The sequence below is a fragment of the Naegleria lovaniensis genome (assembly GCF_003324165.1).
Source record: "Naegleria lovaniensis strain ATCC 30569 chromosome Unknown tig002, whole genome shotgun sequence".
NCBI lineage: Eukaryota > Heterolobosea > Eutetramitea > Acrasida > Naegleriidae > Naegleria > Naegleria lovaniensis.
In genome coordinates this window covers 632,197-654,829 of record NW_025407824.1, presented here as the reverse complement: position 1 = coordinate 654,829, position 22,633 = coordinate 632,197, and the positions used below count along the sequence as shown (strand labels likewise).

The 22,633-nt window shown below is 37.6% G+C and overlaps 12 protein-coding genes across 12 annotated transcripts; 6 read left to right on the top strand and 6 right to left on the bottom strand.

The window, feature by feature from the left end:
• Nucleotides 1-126: 126 nt before the first annotated feature.
• C9374_007095 (uncharacterized protein) lies at nt 127-821 on the top strand (the record flags this gene model as incomplete). Its single annotated transcript, XM_044697028.1, has 2 exons — nt 127-537; nt 639-821. The coding sequence occupies 2 exons, from the start codon at nt 127-129 to the stop codon at nt 819-821; spliced, it is 594 nt and encodes a 197-aa protein (XP_044555458.1).
• A 210-nt stretch (nt 822-1,031) lies between these two features.
• Nucleotides 1,032-1,627, top strand: C9374_007094 (uncharacterized protein; the record flags this gene model as incomplete). The annotated part of the gene is made up of 4 exons (XM_044697027.1): nt 1,032-1,061; nt 1,239-1,348; nt 1,406-1,518; nt 1,578-1,627. 4 exons carry the CDS (start codon nt 1,032-1,034, stop codon nt 1,625-1,627), a joined length of 303 nt encoding a protein of 100 aa, XP_044555457.1.
• Nucleotides 1,628-2,100: 473 nt separating this feature from the next.
• Nucleotides 2,101-3,465, top strand: C9374_007093 (uncharacterized protein; the record flags this gene model as incomplete). The annotated part of the gene is made up of 1 exon (XM_044697026.1): nt 2,101-3,465. One exon carries the CDS (start codon nt 2,101-2,103, stop codon nt 3,463-3,465), a length of 1,365 nt encoding a protein of 454 aa, XP_044555456.1.
• A 45-nt stretch (nt 3,466-3,510) lies between these two features.
• On the bottom strand, nt 3,511-5,657 carry C9374_007092 (uncharacterized protein; the record flags this gene model as incomplete). Its single annotated transcript, XM_044697025.1, has 2 exons — nt 3,511-5,287; nt 5,338-5,657. 2 exons carry the CDS (start codon nt 5,655-5,657, stop codon nt 3,511-3,513), a joined length of 2,097 nt encoding a protein of 698 aa, XP_044555455.1.
• Nucleotides 5,658-6,257: 600 nt separating this feature from the next.
• On the bottom strand, nt 6,258-8,627 carry C9374_007091 (uncharacterized protein; the record flags this gene model as incomplete). The annotated part of the gene is made up of 6 exons (XM_044697024.1): nt 6,258-6,859; nt 6,920-7,486; nt 7,553-7,635; nt 7,701-8,186; nt 8,246-8,416; nt 8,467-8,627. The coding sequence occupies 6 exons, from the start codon at nt 8,625-8,627 to the stop codon at nt 6,258-6,260; spliced, it is 2,070 nt and encodes a 689-aa protein (XP_044555454.1).
• A 552-nt stretch (nt 8,628-9,179) lies between these two features.
• Nucleotides 9,180-10,886, bottom strand: C9374_007090 (uncharacterized protein; the record flags this gene model as incomplete). Its single annotated transcript, XM_044697023.1, has 1 exon — nt 9,180-10,886. The coding sequence occupies one exon, from the start codon at nt 10,884-10,886 to the stop codon at nt 9,180-9,182; it is 1,707 nt and encodes a 568-aa protein (XP_044555453.1).
• A 545-nt stretch (nt 10,887-11,431) lies between these two features.
• C9374_007089 (uncharacterized protein) lies at nt 11,432-12,667 on the top strand (the record flags this gene model as incomplete). Its single annotated transcript, XM_044697021.1, has 1 exon — nt 11,432-12,667. One exon carries the CDS (start codon nt 11,432-11,434, stop codon nt 12,665-12,667), a length of 1,236 nt encoding a protein of 411 aa, XP_044555452.1.
• An 85-nt stretch (nt 12,668-12,752) lies between these two features.
• Nucleotides 12,753-13,398, top strand: C9374_007088 (uncharacterized protein; the record flags this gene model as incomplete). The annotated part of the gene is made up of 4 exons (XM_044697020.1): nt 12,753-12,780; nt 12,844-13,181; nt 13,233-13,292; nt 13,342-13,398. 4 exons carry the CDS (start codon nt 12,753-12,755, stop codon nt 13,396-13,398), a joined length of 483 nt encoding a protein of 160 aa, XP_044555451.1.
• An 81-nt stretch (nt 13,399-13,479) lies between these two features.
• Nucleotides 13,480-15,780, bottom strand: C9374_007087 (uncharacterized protein; the record flags this gene model as incomplete). Its single annotated transcript, XM_044697019.1, has 2 exons — nt 13,480-14,878; nt 14,927-15,780. The coding sequence occupies 2 exons, from the start codon at nt 15,778-15,780 to the stop codon at nt 13,480-13,482; spliced, it is 2,253 nt and encodes a 750-aa protein (XP_044555450.1).
• A 145-nt stretch (nt 15,781-15,925) lies between these two features.
• On the bottom strand, nt 15,926-18,265 carry C9374_007086 (uncharacterized protein; the record flags this gene model as incomplete). The annotated part of the gene is made up of 1 exon (XM_044697018.1): nt 15,926-18,265. The coding sequence occupies one exon, from the start codon at nt 18,263-18,265 to the stop codon at nt 15,926-15,928; it is 2,340 nt and encodes a 779-aa protein (XP_044555449.1).
• A 1,449-nt stretch (nt 18,266-19,714) lies between these two features.
• Nucleotides 19,715-21,595, bottom strand: C9374_007085 (uncharacterized protein; the record flags this gene model as incomplete). Its single annotated transcript, XM_044697017.1, has 1 exon — nt 19,715-21,595. One exon carries the CDS (start codon nt 21,593-21,595, stop codon nt 19,715-19,717), a length of 1,881 nt encoding a protein of 626 aa, XP_044555448.1.
• Nucleotides 21,596-21,828: 233 nt separating this feature from the next.
• Nucleotides 21,829-22,539, top strand: C9374_007084 (uncharacterized protein; the record flags this gene model as incomplete). Its single annotated transcript, XM_044697016.1, has 2 exons — nt 21,829-22,031; nt 22,194-22,539. The coding sequence occupies 2 exons, from the start codon at nt 21,829-21,831 to the stop codon at nt 22,537-22,539; spliced, it is 549 nt and encodes a 182-aa protein (XP_044555447.1).
• Between the last annotated feature and the right edge of the window lie 94 nt (nt 22,540-22,633).

Below are 22,633 nucleotides of genomic sequence, written 5' to 3'. Positions count from 1 at the left end.
ATCAGGATGATAACGCTTTAGTTCATTTGACTCTTTCTGCTTGACATTCTTTACTTCTCATCACCAATTTACCAACCATTTATTTGGTGGTCAACGCTGTAGTTCATATGATTGTGAGTTTAAAAAATGTCATCTTTTCTGGTTTTTGAAGCTCCGTCCCACACTCCCCATCCTGATCTCTCTCGTCAGCTTGAACAAGAAAATTCATCCCATCAACACATTGAAAAATCATTGTTTTTAGCAGGAGGAATTTCAGGTTGTGGAAATTGGCATCGTGACGTGATTTCAAATTTACACAACAAGTGTGAAAAGTTATTTCAGCAACAGACCAGTACTTGGTCATCATCACACCAACAAAGTCATCACGATGTTGCTGCAATAACAAGAAAAATCAAAATTTATAATCCACGAAGAGAACATTTTGATGTGAGTGATCAAAGTCAATCCGAAATTCAAATCAAATGGGAGCATGAGTATTTGCATTCGGTTCAAGCAGTTTCTTTTTGGTTTTGTTCCGAAACATTATGTCCAATCACTGTAAGTCATTTTGATGTCTTTTCAGTTCGCGTCATGTTGAAATTTTTGTAATGTTGCATATTGAACTAATTTACGATTGACGACAATGAATTGAACCTCAGTTATATGAATTAGGTAAAATTTCAATGATGCCAAATATCAAGCTTTTTGTTGGTGTTCATCCTCAATATCAAAGAAAACTCGATGTTGAAATTCAAACTCAACTTGTTCGGCCAGAGGTTAAAATTGTGTACACGATTGAGGATTTGTGCGATCAAATCTTTGACTTGTATCTTTCACAATAATAACATGATTGTGGAAGGGTTGAAATAGTCCACATATTCAATTCTCTCTACCTTAACACATTTTGTCATGGGATGAAAATAAACATGAATATTCGTAGAGAAAAATCTATTTTGTTCATGGTTGTTCCATCTGCTTTCAAGCCACAAACAACAACAACGCATGACAATGAATCACCATTTCCAGGTTTCCATCTACTTTCCAATAAAAAAATGTCTGCACTTCTTTCGTTAGTTGGTGGTGTAAGTAATTCAAAGATACACTTGACGAAGGAAGGTTTATCAAGAAACATTGTCTCCGAATATTCGGATGGTATCCGGTGTGTTGAATCCGTATTCGTGAACTACATTGAAATTATTTTCCATTGACATGATCAAATTTCATCTAATTCGGAATTGCTAATAATTATTATTCCATAGGATGGTTTTGGAACTATTTTGAAGAGCGTACCTAAACTCAACGGCAATCTTCCTTTAATTGTCCTAATTTTGAATATTTTCTTGCCTGGTATTGGTACACTTGTTGCTGCGTAGGTTTTGAAGAAAATTCTTTTTCATCCGACATGTGTTTCTTTATATGAATTCAGCTTTTTCTGTGAGGACGATGATGTATTTACTGTGAATGCTGTTTCTGCCTTGTTACAATTTTTAACTGCCATTTGCATTATTGGTTGGGTATGGTCTATTGGTTGGGGATATTGTAAGTAGAATCAACAAGTCGTTTGTTTTCGTGATGTGAATGGTCCTTCATTGTAAAAGTAATTTACCAACGAGGTTCTGGAGCTGGTCGGTTCCTTCCAAGTATTTAAACATGTGTGTGAACTATTAGTATGAGGGCTCACCAATGATCTCTCTCTTACTACAAATAAACGATAATTATCCAAAATCAACGCATTGATCGAGAGAGAACACTACAAGGTGCTGTTGAAATAAAACACGAGACAACAAAGCACGAGCCTTTGTGGGACTCATTACCCAAACTTTGAAAAACACTAATTATGAGAAAATACCAAATGAAGAGATTTGCAATTTTCAATGATTTATCAATGCATTTTCATCGATTACAGAAAACTCACTTTTAAAGTGATGTACTTTTAAAGAGTAGGTTATGTTATCAAAGATGTTGTATTCAGATAACCAAAGAAAAGTTTAAAACACAAGCAAAACGAAATTCATGAAGGCACTACCATCACCACCACACATAGAAAGGAAATTCAAGAATGGCTGGAGTGCTATTCTTGTTGTCGTCCTCTTACTGTTATCCATAATCTTCTTGCTCGAGATGTTCACTCCTCCCACACACCTAGTTGTCCATGCCAACCACAACCCTCAAGCCACTGCAGCAAGCCTTAAACGATCCAAACGAGTCAAGTATTACAATGATCGAGAAATTTATGATGATATCATCAATGCAGAGCGTGATGAGTTCGTGGATGATGTTCCCATCATTACCGACGATTCTGATGAAGACCACGTGGAATATGAGAACTTTATTGCATGTGGTAGTGGCCATCAACGAGTGGTTGATAAGATTGATTCGGATCTGTCCTCGTCTGATGAGAGATCATCCATTGCTGCTTCTCCTCAACAACAACAGCAAGCCTCTCGACTCCTTTTCAATCCCTTCATGTATTACAAGAATTTGGTGGATCAAGATTTGCAAAATTCCAAATATTACGGTGAGCAACTTCATAAAAAGCAATTAAGGCAATTACAACCAGGAGGTAGTGGAGCCACTCCTGAGGATCCAACCAATTACAATGACATTGCTAAAAAGTATGCCAACAATTTGGCCAATCACGCCAAATATCTGTACAAGTATCGATCCTTTGCTCCAGCTGCGTACCGTAAATACATTGTCAATGTCTATGAGTATTCGAAGCGTGTGGTTGAAGTAGCCAAAGTTCAAAACTGGAATGGTTTTCTCTATTACTTGAATGTCGTGGTTGAATATTATCGAAAGATTGAAGTTTTGGAACAAGTTGGTTATGGAGTACGTGGTGAATATGTTCAGACCACTCCTGTGGCCACCTACAATGCAGCCGTTGGTTCTCCTCAATACTATGGTACAGGTCTTCCTCCAGCAGCAACAGCAGCAGGTGCTGCAGTGGCTTCTACAGCTGCTGTTGGTGCTGCTCAGCCTTACCCTGCTTATGGCTATCCAGCCGCTAATGCTGCTGCTTACTATCCCTATGCTGCTAGAGCTCCTTATGGAGCCTATGGTGGATATCCCGCTGCTTACTACGGCTATGGATATCCTAATAGTTACTATTATCCTCAACAACAGTATTATCCTGTGGCTACCGGAATGAATTATGCACCTGCTGCAACTGTGGCTGCTGCGGCTACCAAGAGCGATCCAAGCAAAGCTGAATCTTCTGCTTCGCCAACTTCTTCCAGTACTAGCAACAATGCCAATTCAGGGTCTGCTTCCACTGGCAGTTCTAGCAATACTAGTAGTTCTGCTGCAAACACCAATCAAGACACATCCTCCACTGCAGCAACGAGTAATGAAACCAAAAGTATTTCAACAGCCTCAATCACTAAAAAGCTCAAAACAGCATCTGAAGATCTGAGTTCACATGTTGGAACCTTTGGAGACGATGCCGTTCCTTCAGAGCCATTCACGTTTGAATTACTCATTTGAAATATGTGAAAATAAAGTTTTGTTCGTGTTGTATCATGATTCTGATTACAAATTTTTGTGCTCAATAATGTTAATAATTTCCACGTTTGAGGATGATGGTAAGGGGGTCCATCCTCTTGTCAAATAATTATAAGCGACACTAAATAAATTAGTGACAGGAACAAGACTCCACGGTGCAATGCGGTCGCGAATATTGTCATGATTGACAACAGTAATAAAATCAAACACAAGTTTGCTCTTTTGTTCTTGACTGAATGAGTCAGAGTCACAAATAAATCGTTTCATGTCTTCTCCGAGTTGGATTTTTGCTGCAACTTCCTTATCCACACCAAGTTTTAGCTCGAATTGTTGAATAAAAAGCGTTCGATCAAAACTGAATTCCATGACCCAGTAAACTTCCTGATCGTCAACCTCATCAACATTGAAAAATTGAATGTCGTTTTCTGCAAGTTTTTTGAGTATGGTGTCAGAATCCTGTTTAACAGTCATGAGTTGTGTCAATACTGTTTGCTTGAGTGCCTCAATAAACTCTTCCGAGCAATACACTCTTCCTCCCACTGAAATGCTCTCAACTTTGCTTGCCTTGTTAATCGAGTTTCCAATATAGTCAAATCTTTTTGTGGTTTTGTCCTTGTGAATTTCACAATCACTACCAGTATGAACTCCCATCCTCACACGAGGACCACGATAGATGAGCTTTTCTTCCCATTTGACTTCTCTCATGTCTTCGTAATCCAACATTTCGAGTGGCCAATTCGCAAGCAATAAATCTCGTTGAACACTCAAGCAAAATCCAAGCGCCATTAACGGACTCTCAAAAGCCACCATAAAGGAATCTCCTTGAGTTTTACATTCATACCCTTGGTATTTTTCAATATTCACTCGCATGATGAGATTATGAATTTCTAACACGTGTTTCATCTTGTCAGGACATGTACTCCAAAGTAACGTTGAGTTTTGAATATCTGTAAATACAACAGTCACGGGTAAGGTTTTGGGGGCATACCTTAACGCGTGCTTTCTCAACTTTCTTCGATACATGCAGCAAAAAATTAAACCAATCACAAAGATCAATCCAAATACAAAAATGAGAATGGTGACAGAACCCACAACGGTTCCTATTAAGGCTACACTTTCTTTTGACATGTTTTCTGGCAGCCACGACTTGACAAGGGCTGTATTGTTCTTAATCCACTTACAAGAGGCAGCGAATGAGCTCATGTTACTGTATGCGACATCCTCCATAATGTCAATAATGTCTTGTTGTGATTGAAATGAAAATAGTCGGAAAAATTGATTGAGACGTCCATCTTTGTGCACACTTCTACTTGTGAGTTTTGTTAATAGATCTGCAGGATAATCACAATCTATTAAGCCATGTTGTTGATTGTATTCAGTCCAACAACTCTCGCTGTACCCAGGTAAATAGACAGGATCTAAATTAATTGCACTGAACAGAAAGTGGGGTGTCCAGAAATAAAATAGAGATGGTTTTCGTTCTAAAAAAGCTCTTTCAATTCTGGTGACAATATGGTCTTCTGTATTTTTGTCATTTGCATACTCTATTTGCAGTTTTAACTTTAAGTTGTTGATTATTTGTGCATCCAACGAAAGCCAAGTCTTGGCAGGTCCTAGAAAACGTCCCATAGTTGCTGAAGAATTGGCAGCTAAATACCGAACAGCTCTGTCTGTACGATATTCTCGATATACATCAATTCCTGGATATTCTCGAGTCATGAAGGAAAATACAAACCATCCAGCTTTTCCATAAAGTCCAAGAGAGCCTGCATCAACAACTGTTTTTTGTTGTTCCACATATTCGCTTATGTGTTGAAATTGTCAATTATTATGAGACATGGTTGTCGTACTTACTAATACAAGGATTTACGTGTTTGACGCCAAAACTCAAGCATTACGTAGTGAGTTTGGTCTCCATTTCTAGCCATTTCATCCAACGCATATGTGACATTTCCCAGAGTCACAATTTCAGCACAAATCCCAAGTTCTTCTTCCAACACAATTTTTGCTAATTCAGCACTGATTTCAGAAGAGAGCCAATCAAATTTGATTAAATTGACCGTCTGTGAAGAGTCGCATCTAACTTGAGATACTAAGCAACCTGCTTCGGAACGATATGACTTTTCATTCCTTCGTTGTCTGCTACTAATCATATCTGCAAATCGTGGAGACATTGTGGGAGGTTCTGCACGCACATGCATCGCAAGTCCAATGTCGATCGCATTCATCACGATCAAATTCCCAATCACAAAAGTACACACAAAGACAAGCGCAAGCCACATCATCACCTTATTAATTGTTGTGACATGAGAAACAGTAAATTGGCATCTTAAATTGTTAAATTTCTCTCGAGTGGAGAAAATTAAATCGGAAATGGTGTTAAACAAACTGGTGCTACCCTGTATGAGCCGAATTAAATATTGAAGGATGATGTTAAACGAGTAGTAACAGCTGTTAATATTGCTCATCTGAACCTGAGATGAAACATGAGCCGAGCGTTCGAGTGTTCAACTTGAAGTTTGTTTTTTAACAACAAAACCATATTGGAAGGAGCAAATAAATGCTAAAAAACAACAAGTGTTGCTCACCAATTCGTATGAGTAATTCGTGCCACTGAATAAAGTAAGGTCAGATGACATAGGAAACCAAAAGGAAAATTACCAAAAACAATCAAGCCATATTTATGAACTTACTCATAAAGGGTTGTCTCTGTCATCCTACGAGGTTGTTGGAAAAACTGTAAAATAGATTCAACCACATCGCCATTGCCAATCTCAATAATATTCGTTCTCTTCTTTCAGCCGTTCGAAAACGTAATGAAACACAATTGAAAATAAAAAACCTTCGAACTCTGTCGTGCTTGATGGGATGTCAAAGTATCCGTTATTGATGATAGTAAAAATTTCAAACATTAGGTTGCTTTTGATTTTGTCGTCGAGAGATGTTGGATCATAGAGATAGTGTTTCAGTTCATCAATGTATCGAAAATCGGTGTTAATATGAATGGTAGAGAGCTCTAATTGCTGAAGGTAAATATACCTTCTAGATTTCATGTCCATGACCCAGTAAATGGAATGAAGCCCCTCCAAACCACTTAATTCTTCTAACCCCAAAGGTTGAAATTGAATATTCTTGTTTACAATGTTTTCTAGCATCAAATCAGCTTCTTTTTCCATTGTGATGAGTTGATGAGCTACTTGGTGGTTGATAGCTTCAACAAACTCTTCCGAGCAATAAATCCTTCCTCCTTCAGCAATGCTTTCTATTTTGCTAGCCTTATTCACAGTATTTCCAATATAATCCATTCGTTGAGTTGTTTTATCCAAATGAATTTCACAATCACTGCCTGTATGAATCCCCATTCGAACACGAGGACCTGTTTTTCATAAAATAATTGCTCGTAATTATGAGCAGTTCATGAGTATAAATTACATACCTCTATGAATGAGCTGTTCTTCGCACTTCACTTCCATCGTGTCTGAATGATTAAGCATTTCTAGTGGCCAATTGGCAAGCAATAAATCCTTTTGAACGTTCAAGCAAAATCCAAGTGCCATTGCAGGATTGTCAAATGCAATCATGAAAGAATCTCCTTGAGTTTTGCATTCATATCCTTTGTATTTTGCAATATTCACTCGAATGATGAGATTGTGAATTTCAAGAGCTGTTTTCATCTTGTCCGGAAATATATTCCAAAGCAATGTTGAGTTTTGAATGTCTGTGAAAACGACGGTGATCGGCAAGGTTTTAGGGGCATATCTCAGTAATTGTTGTCTAACCTTTTTCCTGTGCATTAAAACGGATACCATCACAATAAGAAATAGAAAGCAAATAATAACCAATAGAGCTGTTACAGATGAAACAATAAGCCCAATAATAATTGCATTTTGTTGTGGTTCAAACATCGGAATCCAATATTTCACAATGTTGGTGTTATTTTTGATCCATTTACATGAAGCGTCCCACACAGACATGTTTTTCTTTACAATATCTCCCATTATTTCTAGAGTTGATATTTCACATGTTTAGATGAACAAAGACTTGTTTAACAATAATAAAAGGTACTTGCCGATTTGATCTTTGGTGTCATAGGCAAATCTATTGAAGAAATAAAGTAAGCGGTCGTCTTGTGCGGCTATTGGAGAGATTAGTCTTTGTTTTCATTAGAATAGTCGTTTGATAAATTGATACGTTATAAATGTAATTCGATGCCTTACTTTTTTAGTATTTCTGTTGGATAATCACAATCTATCAAACCATTTTGTTGGTTATAGGTTGTCCAGCAAGTGTCTGAATAACCTGGTAAATATACATCCTTAATTCCAATTAAGGCAAACAAATAATGAGGATACCAAAAATAAAACAGAGCTGGTTTTTTCTTGTTGTTTGCCTCTCGAATTTTGTTAACAATGGATGCCTCTGGATCAATGCTTGGCGTATATTCGACATAGAGTTTCAGTTTCAAATTGTTGATGATTTGTTGATCAAATGAAATCCATGTTCTAGAAGGTCCTATCAATCTGCCTAAGGTTGAAGAAGAATTTACAGCTAAATATTTGGCAGCTGTGTCAGTACGATATTCTCTGTAGACATCAATACCAGGATATTGATCAGTCATAAAAGAGAGAATGAACCACCCTTGCTTTCCATACACACCAAGGTTGCCTGCATCCACAATGGTTTTATCATTTTGAACGTATTGTCTATTGTTGTAACAAATGGTAATGTCAAACGTCTTTTGGTAGAGGGCTAAGAAACTTACATGTACTGATATTTTCGTGATAGCGACCAGTATTCGAGAATGGCATACGCTTCCTTATCTCCTCTTTTTGCCATTTCTTCTAGCCCCTTATTTACCGGAAGATCAACTATTTCAACACAATAGCCCATTTTCTCTTCCAACAATATTTTAGCCACATACACATTTACATGTCTTTGGAAATTGTGTGAGAAAAGTACTGTTGTAGTGTAATGAATACATACGTTCCAAGCCAATCATGATGAATTAAATAAACCTTTTTAGGAGAATTACACTTAATGTTAGCCACTAAACAGCCAGATTGACCTTGAGATATCCCTTCCTTCAATTCTAATGACTTTTGACGGTTTCGTTTTTTAAGATCCTCAGCGAGAATGGGAGACATAGGGGGTGGTTCGGCTCTAACAATAGGGAGAGTGTATGTTTTGTAATGGACAATAAATTCATAACTGAGTAATCCAATGACGATCATCCAAATAACTTGCTTGATTTTCTTGTCATGCTTTGCGCGGTGGAATGTAGTAACCGTCTTGTGATCAAGTATTAAATAATTATAATCGAATTGATTGCTAAATGATAGCAGTGATATTACCACAAAACATTCAATGACGAAACGGTTTACAAGAGGGAGAATGTTGTTGACCGTTCGACATGGATTCATCATGGGTTCAATCGACAATCTCTTTGATCAATGTTCTCGATTGGATTGGTAGATTTGTTTGTGATAATTTGTTTGGGTGTACCTTCGAATGTTGGCGGTTATTTCCTGCATATTTCAAAATAGAAAAACCTAGTGTAAGATAAAGGAAATGTTTTTGTTTGACTTTCAGGTAATTGCCATAACCTCCCATTTTTACCAATATCATAATTTCTTTCTGTAACATCGAATTCCAAGCTCAAGCAATTTGCTGCATTTGGTCATTGTACAGCAATTCGGCTAAAGTATTGTTCCATAAGATCCGTGTAGATTATTAGTTTTCATGCGTCGTCCTCTAAATTCAATTCCTATGGGCAGTTTGTTGGTGCCAACAACTGATGTAATCGGATAGCTAACTAAATCTCTATCGAAATAGTTGTCTTGTTCTTCTGGAGTGTAAAATGCATTCTGTTTTACGATATTGTGATCCACACGTTTCGTTTCATAATTCCAGAGCTCAGATCGAGAATACGACTCGTAGTTGTCAACCTCAGAAGTCTGATATACGTGTTTGGTAGTAAGGCCGAAAAGGTCTCTCAGTAGAGAGTCATCCTCTGCATCGATTGTCGTCTCAATATGAGCCGTCGTGAATCTAAATTGGCGTGGAAACTTAAACTCCATCCATAGATTTCTCGGATCTGAACTGTCCAATCGGATATCAATGTCTGAAGCGTGTCGATCAATGTTTGAAGCGTGTCGAGTTGAAAATATTACTTCATCTTTACCGTCCACGTCAACAAGTTCCTCGCGAAACCTAACCTTGTTCATGTTCTTCTTCTCCAAATATTCGTTAAGGGCTGAACGATTCCAAGAAGATTTTTCGATGGTGAAATTAAACTTGTAGATGCATGACCTGGCCTCTTCTATAAATGCCAGCTCATCTATTTCCATTTTGGAACTAACATAGTTCCTTAATAGATGTTTGGTGTAGTGCAACCGAATAACCACCTCATGTACTTCAAAAGCAGATTTTCTTTGCACAAATTTGATTGTCCTCTGGTACCGGTCTTTTCGCTTTCTGTATTTGAAGGTGGCCTGGCTAACGGTGTTTGTGGAATCTTGCACAGCTTCTTGCACAGGGAGTAATACTCTCTTTAGCTCATCTAGTTTTGGTTTTGGTAGCACCCTATTGTAAAACGCTCTTTTCTTCTTTCTTTTCTCGATCTTGGTAGTATCACTTTCGTCTAGAACCTCTAAACGATAAATCCATTGGTCAATGTAGCCTTCAACAATAGCAGCAATAATTTCCTTAATTTCGTCAGAATTGAATTGGTCGTTTTTGCACGACACTAACACTGAGGATGCAGTGATCATCCACTGAATGTGAGCAAATTTTCTATCAACAAGTAAGTCCATAAAACTTGAGGCAGTTATATTTTCCTCCTCAGGATATCCCTTCATGAATAAATCAACAAGATGGAAAAGTAGTAATACATGAAACAATTTTCGTTTTTGAAGATCGTAGGCAACTCGCAAGACTCTATTTGTGTCTTCGTTGTCTGTTCTTTTAGAAAGTGATGCAATGACTTTTTGAAAGAGTATTCGCTCCCATTCATCTTTCTTGAAAGCCTTGTCTAATTCTTCGATGGCCTTTTGCATCAGGTCAGGCGCCTTGATATTCCGAAGAAAAGCCTCTGTAGCTTGATTTAACTTGGTAATAGCCTTTTCAATGTAAGAACTCTCTTCATCATCATCGCTATCGGACGAAGGTACACTGGAATTCTCATCAGATCTCCAATGCTGGCTTCTATGGTCTTTCAATTTTACTTTCTTTGGCTCGGAACGAAAATTATCCCGATCACTGCAATCCTTTAACATGGAAACATCATGAGTGATGGACTGTTTTACAGCATTGATGAATTCCCAAAAATCAGAGTCCTTGTTCTTTTGTTGGATGTTTTGTTGTGACTTTCGCTTGTGAGATTGATTTTGTCCATGCGACAACATCTCGAAAGGCTATTTTTTGATTATTGTTTTTCAAAGTGAAATGTATGTAGGGATCATTTCCCAAGACAAAAATCCAGGTATTATTAACACCAAAGTCAAAGAGATGAAGAAGATTAAAGACAGAAATTTTGGTTCGAAAAGTGGGAAGCAGGAATTTCATTGTCACCTTGCAAGTTCTTCACGTACATTAAAAAAACATCGACACTACGAGCCATCCCTTTACTTCGAAGGCTCCAACACCAAACATCATCCGACTGATTCTATTAGATCAGACAACAAATTAATCATTTGCACCAATTCTTGATCAGGACTTCGCCCAAGCTAACTCCTTGTTTTAGAATATTATTATTTCTGTTTCTTCCGTTGTTTTGGAATATTATTATTTCTCTATTTCGATTTTCAATATTGAAAAGTAGTGGCAATAATAAGAGTTATTGAGAATTTCTAATTGATTGTTACGTATTTTCAATCATCATCATCATTGCCATCATCTCAAAAACAACAGCAGCAGCAGTAGCAGCCTTGTTCATCACTGAATCATTCAAATGGGTCAATCATCCACAACTTGTAATAACGGAGATTCCGATCTGAATCTCATTGGAGATGAAGAGGAACACCTCGTATCTAGAGGCAAATCAGGCAAGCGAAAAGATCGTATGAGAAGTGTTTCATCTTCTCCCAACAATAACCAAAACACCAGCAACCACTCAAACCCCTCCTCAGAATTATCATCCATGACAACTCAACAAACAATATCACCATTCATCGATGAAAAATCTAAGTGGTCGAACGATCCCTCGTGGAGAGATGATCTGATAAATTTAGCGTATGGAGTGAAGAAGCAATCGACTAGTTCGAATGTGAAAATTCGATTGTTTGACAAGGTGGCTGTGAGTGTTGTGGCCACTGCCATTTGTTCCTTTCTTGACATTCGAAGTGTTATTTATTTAATGCAGGGAACTAATCGTGAAATATATGACCAGATTCGAAAGTCAATCACACACTTTTATTATATTCCAATGTTACCAGAAGAAGAGGAGGAGGAACAATTAGATGATAGTTATTTCCCTGAAGATTATCAAAAACCAAAACAACCACCAAAGCAAAAACCAAAAATTTTATTTCCTCCCAAACACGCCAATTCTTGGTTTTGGGAACCAATATTAGCTCAATTCCCTAATTTACAACAAGTTAGAATTCCTCAGTTGTATATTTTAACTCATTATTTTGATCTTGATGGATATTTGAAAACATTGAAGAATTTACAGAATTTTAATAACACATGTCTAGACCACAAGTATTTGAAAACATTCCCAAGTTATTCCAAAATAACTCTCAATCAAGATTACACATCATTATTGGAAAGCGACACTTTTGAATTGATAGAATCATACAGACATGTTCACACGCTTCAATTACATTGCGTGAAAAACGTCACAAATGCCATGCTGAATCGGTTCTTACAACACTTCCCTAATTTAAAATCGTTGTCCATTACAACATGCCAATTTGTGTCTCAAATATCTACACCACCACTTCAAAGGCCAATACTTCCCTACCTTGTAGATCCATCATGCACCATTGATTTTACTGGACTCATCACCACTCACCTTGAAGAACTTTCAATTTTGTGTAATCAGAGTATTTATGATGTCAACACCATCCTACATGCTGCAGAACAAGGAAAGTGTCCAAAGCTTGTTCGATTCAGATACAGTTCAACGACCAATGTAAATGGAGCTCTGCAATTAGATGCTCTACTTTCAAAAAGTAGTCATTAAATGATGATGATTGGTGCCTGACAATGAATGGCAATAATAATAACCAGAGTGGCACACTCTTTGTGCGAGCGAACAAGAAAAAAAAATGTTTGCAAGCCGATCGTTGCATGAAGGTAAGTGTGTCATGATTCGGATCCGCTGAAATGCCAATGCTGCTCATCATCATCCTTTAAAAGATGGAATGAGTCAAGAAATCGAGCAGTTATTGGATGATCCCGAATTTGCAATTAAAATTGCTATTGTTGGATCTCCTTCCACTGGTAAAACATGTTTGGTTCATCGTTTTTCAAAAACAGCATTTCCAGAAAATGTATCATCATCTACAGAAACAACTGTTCATCCTGTTAATGTAGAAATTAATGATCGACAAGTTAAGGAAGAGTTGTGGGATATTGTGGGAATTAAATCTCCAAAAGAAGAAGAAAAACGAAAATTACAATATTTAGGAGTCATGACATTTGTAATTTGTTTTGATTTAACCATCGAATCAACGTTTGAGGATGCAATTAACTATGTATGTGGCGTTTTTATTTTTTCAATAATTCACCTGAACTTACTTGTCTAGTGGATTCCTGAATGCAAGAGATATTTTCCAGATACTCCCATTATTATGTGTGGTACCAAGGTAAGCAATATTATCACAATGATCTCTTTTTTCAAACAAGTGTGAATAGATGGATCTCGTGGATGCGACCGATAATAGTTCACAATTTTGGAAAGGTATTCAGTGAAGCATTATCCAATGAAAGAGTTTATATATTCAATCAATTGATACAGATTAACATGTTCATTTTGATTAATTCACCGAACAATCAATATTGGTTCTCTCCAGGCTTACTCAACTCTACATATGCAATATCATATATTTTCTTGTAGTTGACCACCAGGTTAGGATTATTAGGTTGCAGGGATTTTGCTTTTTCAAAGTCTTCAGCCGCCTCTTCAAACCTCTCAAGAGCTTTCCAAGCAAAAGCTCTTCTGAAATAGGCATATGCATTATCAGGCTGGAACTGAATCACAGCTGTGAAATCTTCAAGGGCTCGTTCATTCATTCCGAGAATTTGATAGGCCTTAGCCCTTTCATGATGATAACAGGCATGTAGATTAGCGTCGTCAACCATTAGAGCAGATGAAGAGTCCTTGACATGTGTATTCTCCTTAGCAGATATCATTTCGATTGCTTGAGTGAATGATTCCACTGCGTATTCATACTTTTCAAGAAAACAGTAACAGAGTCCCATATGATAGTAGCAATCATGTCCAAAAGTGGGTTCTCCAACTTTTACAGAGCTTGATGATGGTGGACCACTTTTCAATCGTAATGCAGCCTTAAAATCCTTGATTGAACTTTTGTAATTTTTCATTTCATAATAGGTCAAACCTCTCAAGTAGAATAATTTAGGTTCGTTTTTTTCAATTTCAATGCTGGTGTCTAAATCTTTTAACGCTTGTCTATGATTTTTCAAATCAAAATAACATTGGGATCTGTTGAAATAGTATTCAACATTTCTCTCATCGAGCTTGATAGCAGATGTCAAATCAGCAATAGATTCGTCATGCTTTTTGAGATGCTTATATGCCATAGCTCTAGCATTATACACTTGAGGGTCATCACATCCTTGTTTGAATGCCGTATTAAAGTCGTTCACTGCCTCAGTATAGCGTTCTAGCCAGAGAAAACATTTACCTCTGTGGAAAAAGTTAGAAGGAGATTCTGGCACAATACGAATGGCTGCCGAAAAATCTTGAATGGCCAACTCGTAATATAACAAATCCATATACACTAATCCTCGACTTTCATAGATTCTGTGGTCATGAACAATTTCCAGAGCCTTTGAAAATTGTTTTTTAGCTTCAAATAATTGATTGTTAATATGATACATTAATCCAAGATGATACAAGCTTTGAACACTTTTCTCATTAATTTCCAAAGCTTTTTTAAACATTTGAATGGCCTGAGGAATGTCATTCATTTCTTGATATGCAATTCCTTTGCAGTGGAAGTAATTTTCATCTGTGTCTACCTTATTGATGGCAAGGTTGAAATCTGTCAACGCCTCTTCATACCTTTTCATTGCGAGCAAAGTATTTCCTCTGTTGAAATAGATATTTCCATCCTCTGGATCAAGGTTTAAAGCGCAAGTGAAATCTTCGATTGCTTTTTCATATGCTTTTAGCTTGTAGTAAGCTAATCCTCGATTGTTGTGATATCTTAATTCGTAATTATTGTAGTAAGCAAGATAATTTTGAAACACTTACATTGCCTTCATTGGATCATTCTCTATGGCTAGTGTAAACCTTTTTTCTGCACCAGGGTAATTTCTCTTTTCGAAAAAACTCAGGCCCAAATTGTTGTGCACTGCTGCATTTTTGGGATCAAGATCTGCTGCCTTTGTCAAGTCCTCAATCGATGCTTCTAATTCTCCACACTCTCGCAAAGTATTTCCTCGATGAAAATAGGCTTTGAACAAATTTTGCTGCTTTGTGATGTTTAAATTAATAGCCTTTCCAAAGTTTTCAATTGCAGTTTTCTTATCTCCTTTTTCATAGTAACTTAATCCTCTGTCAACAAAGAGCTGAAACAGAACTGATTGATTTTCCCCACCAGCATTTGAGACAGGAAGTAAGGTTGAGGTATCGAGAGACTGAATGCGAGAGTTGTTCAAAGCAGTATTGGGTAAAGCATTTGTGGTTTGTGGTGCTTTCGAGAGAACATCAATTCCTCGATCAAAGTCGGCAATCGACTTGTTAATCTTGCCGATTGTGCGGAAACATTTTCCTCTCGCTAGATAGAATGCTGCCTCCTCTTGGGTGTCAATTGCGATCGTATAATCCAATATTGCTCGATCATAATCTTGAGTATGTCTATAACAATTTCCTCGCAAGAAATGAAATTTCGGAAGTGGTTTAAAATTGATGGCTTCTGTAAGGTCTTCTGCAGCTTCCTTAAATAATTTCTTTGCAATTTTCAGTTTTGCTTCTTTATATTTTTCCTCACTTTTCTTCTCCATCAACTTTTCATTTTGCTGATGAGATCTTCTTCGGGTACTTCTTGCATTTGTTGCGCTGTTGGAATTTTGATTATGTTTCGGTGGTGATGAAACCGTTATCATTTTTTTTAAAAAAAACGTAAGACTTTTGGCGGGCTGTGATTTCTGTTGTTGTGACTGTCGACCAAAGTCTTCAAAGCAACTCGTTTGGGAATGATTAAAGACATCGTTATTGTTTATTGGTCGAGATCAAGGAGAGTTGGGTGGTCTACATCTCAAAAACCATTCCATAGCTTGCTGAATTCAATCCACCCTTCACCATTGTTGAGTCATAGGTAAAATTTGGAACAGCTGAATTCGTCAATGATGGGGATGATGTTTTTGCAGTACTTCTCTTTCTTCTTGAGTTTGTCGTTCTTGAAGAGGTCTTTTTGAGATTATTACTCTCTCTTGCTGAGCTACTATTGGATTTTGTCTTTCTCTTCTTCTTTTTACTGGCAAGTTCCTCCTCATCCACATTTGTAGAATCCTCTTCATTTAAATCATCAGAGGAGGATGCTTCCGAGTTGGAAGGTTGAGTAACATTGCTGCCATTAAGGGAAACATTCTCCAGAGACTTTTTACGTTTCTGAGCCAAGGCACGATCTTTCTTTCTCTCCATCTCTTGCCTGGTTTTAGAACGAGCCCAAAAGTTATCACTTTTTGCCAATACGATCACGTCCTCTCCATCATCATCATCATCACTATGATTGGATTGAAGAATCAAACGGACAAAGCAAACCTTCTTGGAGGCACCACCGTCCGTTTTTTTTCGTTTTCTTCCCTTCTTATCGAGGGAGGAGGCAGACGAGGTGTTATTACTCGCAATACTATTCTTTCTTGAGGCAGCACTTCGCTTATTGTTATTATCACGTTTGATGAGTAATTGCAGGACCACTGCAGGGTTGTACATGGAGAATTCGAAATCTTCTGCCTGCTGTTGTTGGAGATTAGAACCCAATACTACGGAGGAGAGTTTTTCGGAAGTTTCAACCATGATGGCCTCAGAGGAATCGTCTTCATCTAAATAGGAGCACAACTCGACTCGACATTCCTCAATAAAGATTTCATGGAGGGGTTTCGATTCCAAGTCCTCATGAGGAGTTGTGTTGTTATGGTTGTGGCTTGTTCTTTGATTTTTCGTTGAGCACACCATTTGAATTCTCTTCATAATACTTGTCATGTTAATATTGATACAATCATTGACAAAGACAGAGAATTTGGAACCCCGTGGACGACAAGTGCCATTGTTTTCAGTGAAACCATTAGGTTCACAAGTCATTTCCAAAAGGTTACTACCACCCTCGGCTTCATTATTCAACCACTCATGACTTTCATTTAAGGAATTCATTAAGGAATGAAACCAACGAGTCATGATGGATCGTTTGGAATCAGTCGTCTCATCTTCCACTTGGACATCATGATTGAGGACATACATTTTAGGTCCATCCTTATTAGAGGCTGTTGTTCCTTGTGGCAACATGACATTGGAATGAGTCGATGAGGTTTTACTCGACCGGGATTGAGAAATTGGAGAAGTTACTTCACCATTACTGCTACTCACACTCGATGAGGTTTCACTATGAGAAGAAGAAGCAGCACTTGTCACGGGGATGGATTGGTCTTTGGGGTGCTCTTCATGGTGGAATGCAGAGTGTGGAATCAAACTATTGTTGTTGTTCTGATGTGCCAATGAGAAGAGAATGTTATTTACAGTTGCTATCGAGGTTGAATGAGCACCACTTTGATCATTTCCTTCCAAATATCCCAAAATAGTCAAGAAATCATTGTCATCTGAAACTTGGTGATTTGAAGAGACACCACAATCTAATACCGAGATGTTGTTGTTGATCTGATTGGTGTCTTCTGTGGAAAGGAAGTGAAAATCATCCAAGTCATTCTGATTGATGACATTTTGCGGTACAGTCATTGCTTCATGCCTGCTCTGCAAAAGGAGATAGGGGTTTGTATGTTGTTGTTGTAGATTGCTGAGGAATGAGTGTTGTTGTTGTGGATATTGTTGGTGATGATTGAAAGGAAGGAAAGGCATTGAGTTGTTGTTGCAATTTGTTGGACTTGTTGTTGTTGTTGGATTGGGACAACAACCATTCATCAAGAACTGTTGCTGAGAACATGAATAGGATGACAAAGATTGCGTTGTTGTTGTATCTCCAAGATCAGAGAATGGTTGTATGGCTACGGATGCTTGTTGCCATGAATTGCTTATTGTGGCTGCTGGATCACAGGAGCTCGCAATCATACAATTTTGGACAGTAGGATAATGTTGGGAAGAAGCAGCAGCAGCAACAGATGATATCAATTCATCCAGTGGATGGGTAGTGATGTGATCATAGTGAGAGTTGTTGTTGTTATGTATATTCGATAGTTGTTGTTGTTGATGTGCAGTGTTGAGGACTAGGGAATCAAAATTGTTGAAGGAAAGGATTGGACACAGACTATCCAAACTTGCTTCTTGCAAGACAATGTATGAAGTGGTGTTGTGATTCATGTTGTTGGTAGTTGTTGTATGATCCATGGTGTGGTTGGATAGCAATGAAGAAGATGACATTGAATCCAATCGACCAAGAGAGTGTTTTGGATAATGGTAAATCTCTTGAGAAAATCAAGATGATGTTGTTGTGGATTTGTTTTCTAGGACTGTTTTTGATCTATGTCGATAGAAATACACTCGCTGTTTTGTCTGTTCAATAATATTATTATTATTGGGAGTTGTAAAATGTACAGGGATTGGATGGATCAATAATCACAAGGCCCAAAAAGAGTTTTCAAGGAAGGGATCAAGACAAGAACGAGCAGAAAATATGAAAGGAGTAAATGATGGGAGATGAAGCAATGGATATAGTTAATGAGAATGCTAATATAACTCCAACTAGATGTTCGTATTGCAATTCAAAGAATAGGATGATGTAGCCGCAGCAGTAGTCGTTGTCGACAAAGTAGATGACCTAATCAAAATGTTTCAAGGAGCGACAATAAAACACAGTTCCAACTCGAGGTACTCGTAAATGCTGTCGTTATCACAAAAAGTCTTCGTCGTTGTGTCACGAGATTTGTTTTTTTGGTGAGCAGCACCAACACAAAATTCATGTTGCATTTGGAAAGGAGAATGAGAGAGCAGCTTTTGTCATCTTGGTCAAATAAATCTCTCTCGTTGAAATTCGTGTTGGGCGCTTCAAGTCAACGGTTTGAGATTTCGTCCACTGTTAGCCGCTTCTGGGCCATTGTGTCAATGTCGGATCGGTATTTTGGAAATACATGAAATGTGTGGATTTGGGATGACGATACCCTGTGAGTTTGTGTTTTACATGTGAGTAAAACCAACGATTACAGTAGTCATGATTCGAGCATGTTGTTGGTGTGGACATGTGAGGAGGTGGATTCGACGAGTTCGAAAGGACCTTGTGAGCATGTTGCTGACTTTCGTTGTTGTATTTTGCATCAAACTAGGTCAAAATAGTGAAATTTGGTGAAAGGATAACCACATGGACAAAACACCAATCATTGGTAGTGATGGTTGTAGTTTGACTGAGGTTTCAAGATTTCGTTTCGGTTTTGGTTTATCCTTGGCCATAACCGTGGAAATACAACAATCTACTGAGATGACATGTTGTGATTGCTTTTGGCTATTTCACTTTGCAAAACACAAATATTTGGTCTATTTAGATGTTGTTATTGGAACCGAAACCATCTCTGCAAAACAACAGAGATACATGAAACGGTGAAGTGTATCTCTGTAATAAGGTACTACTGTTTACATTCGAAACCAACTCTTGCAACAACCATCAAGATGCTACCTCTGTTTTGGAAACACCGATAGTTTGTGCATGTCCATTGCACAAGGACAGAATATCGTAACATTCAAAATTAGAAACAGTATCTGGAGCAGCTATCCATATCTATAAATGCAAATTTGTATTTAAATGCATTCCACTCATCTACAGTTCAACTTCTTAACATGTAGATGAAAAATGCAAGTAAGGGTTGTGCCATAGTATCCTTATTGTTGAGCACATCCTGGTGGTACTTGAGCTCCTCGTTTACCTGTTCCTCGTTGTCCAGCCAAATTTCTCAAAAACGTGTCAAAGCCTGCTTGAGCATCGGCATAACCTCGTTTGAAATCTTCGTCCTCTTCATCCTCTTCATCATAGTATTCATCGTCGTCGTCTTCATCTCCTTCCTCATCTTCCTCATCTTCCTCATCTTCCTCATCTTCTTCTTCTTCACGGCGTTCTCTGATTTCTTTGAGATGGTCTTCAATGACCTTATCAAAGTCAATTTCCTCAAATTCGTAATCTTTCTTAGAGGGACATCCACAAAGTTGTCTCATTCGATAACCGACCCAATCTCCTTCTTGAAGTGAGTCTTCGCCATTTGTGGCGCCACTTGCATTATACATGGTGTTCAATAATTGAATATCAGAAACTTTTGAATATGGAGAATCAGGGTCATTGGAAAGAATGGCTTTCTTAACAATTTGTAAATGTTTCAATGTGAACAAGAATTTTCTCTTCTCTACAATGATCCAATCTTCGAGTTGGAATTGATCTTGCTCATCCAAATAATTTTCAAAGAAAATCAACCAAGGATTTTCATCATTCTTTTTTTTCTTGTCCTTTTCTTCTGTTGCATTACTGTCCACTGCAAGAGGAAGAATTCTATATTCCAGTTTGGCAAAGTAATCATGAGAATAATATCTTGTTTTGTGATAATAGGAATAACGTAGATCAAGGCATTGATAAGAATGAGTCGAATATAGTCTCACTTCTGTTGTCAAATCTTGCAATGCTGCAAAGTCCATATAGCCTGCGTCTTTGGACTTGATGACAAGTTGAGCTCCGAAATCTCCGGCAACATTTGGTGTAATATTGTCCCCACGAAGTGCGTTTTTCAATGCTCTCATCATGTTCCTACAAATATATTCTCCTTGTTCTGGATCTTCTGTTTCAATCAAAGAATTGTGTTCTTTTTGAGCACTAGTTCTTGAGACAAAATATTGATGCCACTTTTCATTTTCATCATCTGTGAGTGTTTCACTGGATGGAAGCAAGTGCAACTTGAAAACTTCCTTACTCTTTTCACGCCAGTTAATAGCAGAAGAGTTGTTCTCATTTTCCTTGATAATGCTATCAGCAAGAGTTAAATCGAAATATCCTTGCTCACGAGAGTGTTTCATGACCTCCTTACAGAATTCATCAAACTCTATTTTTCCCTTCACAGAGTTGGCAACCACAAAAACTGGAAAGACAACTTTTTGTCTCACTCTTTCAATGGTAATCTTTGAATTCTTTTCGTTAATTCGATACAACATCAAGGAATTCCATGGCAAGCTACATAACTCAAGTAAATTTACAAGAACTCCAGTGGTAGTTAGGCACTCATCCATTATTCTCGTAAATTTGAAATGAGGAGCAAAACAATCGTTGGTTGCAGTCAATTCAACGCCTACATTTTTGAGCAAGCCACACATTTCATCACCGACACAATACAAGGTTCGTTCAACCTCTTCAGAGTAGAATTGTTTGTTTTTGAGTATACTATTTGTCTTTTCGAGTTGTTCCTTGAGGTGAGGAATGAAATTTTCTTTGGTCATGACTAATTCTTGAATAGTTTCTCCGAGAGGTGCAACGTCTTGCATAAAGACAGTTGGATCAAAGGCTGCTTTCTCATCTTCATGCTCATCATCCTCTTGATCTTTTTCATCATCATCATTTTGATCTTCTTCTTCTTCATCTTCATAATCCTCATCGTTATCATCATCATCATCCTCTTCCATGTCGTGTGCTTGTTTTTCTGGGGTTTCCTCTGCACTTTGACCTGATTGGTTGTGTGGTGTGGTTTCGGTTGTGTTGTCTTCAACAACTTCTTCGATTGTTGGCATTTTTAATTTCGAAATCGGAGGAAGGGTTGCTAAAGCACGCTTTAACTACTCTAAAATGTGAAATTGTGAATGACCATCCCATCTCGTATTCATGTAATAATTGCTAACAGCTATTTCAAATTAAATTTTCGGAAGTCCAAGGTTATCGTATTGCGCAAGTGTTTCATCCTCCATAAAGTGCGAAAGATTTGAAAAGCATGCTCGCTTGATTTTAATCGGATCCGACAAAAAAAATGTTCAACACAATTTTACTTCGTTCCAGCACCACCTTGAGTACGAGTGGTATTGCTCGAAAGGTCATCGTTATGAGTAGCCATGAAATGTGGAGTGCCTCTAGGAATTTTAATGTGGAGATGATGAAAAATTATTTTAGTATGCGAGAATTCTCATCAAATTTAAAATGTATGAGTGTTGGATATAAAAATCCAAACTCCGAGTATGTATCGTAGTATATTCAAGTGTTCATATCGTTATTTTAAAATAATGAACATACTCATTCGTTTGATACGGTTGTGTATTTTGTATTCATTTCCGAATTTCATTGGATAATGGCCATTCATTACCCAATCAAAATCTGAATTTAAAACAACACATATAGGACTGTCAACATTACATTTGTTGACCCCAAGAACAATATCAAGAAAACAGTAAAGGCCCCAATCGGGGAACATTTATTGGCGGTAGCTCATGCCAATGATATTGATTTAGAAGGTGCCTGTGAGGCCTCTCTTGCTTGTTCTACTTGTCATGTATACATTCAAGATGAATATTTCGACAAGTGTGGAGAGCCAGAAGAAGAGGAAGAAGACATGCTGGATTTGGCGTACGGACTGGCTCACAATTCTAGATTGGGTTGTCAAGTCTTTGTCACCAAAGAATTGGAAGGAATGACGGTGACCTTACCAAAAGCCACTAGAAATATGCAGGTTGACAAGAAGAAGTAATAAATAATTATCTGGAATTAAAATTTTGATAAATAAGAATTTATTCTCGTTCATATCTAAATGTTAAAATTAAACCAATAGCATGAAAATTTCC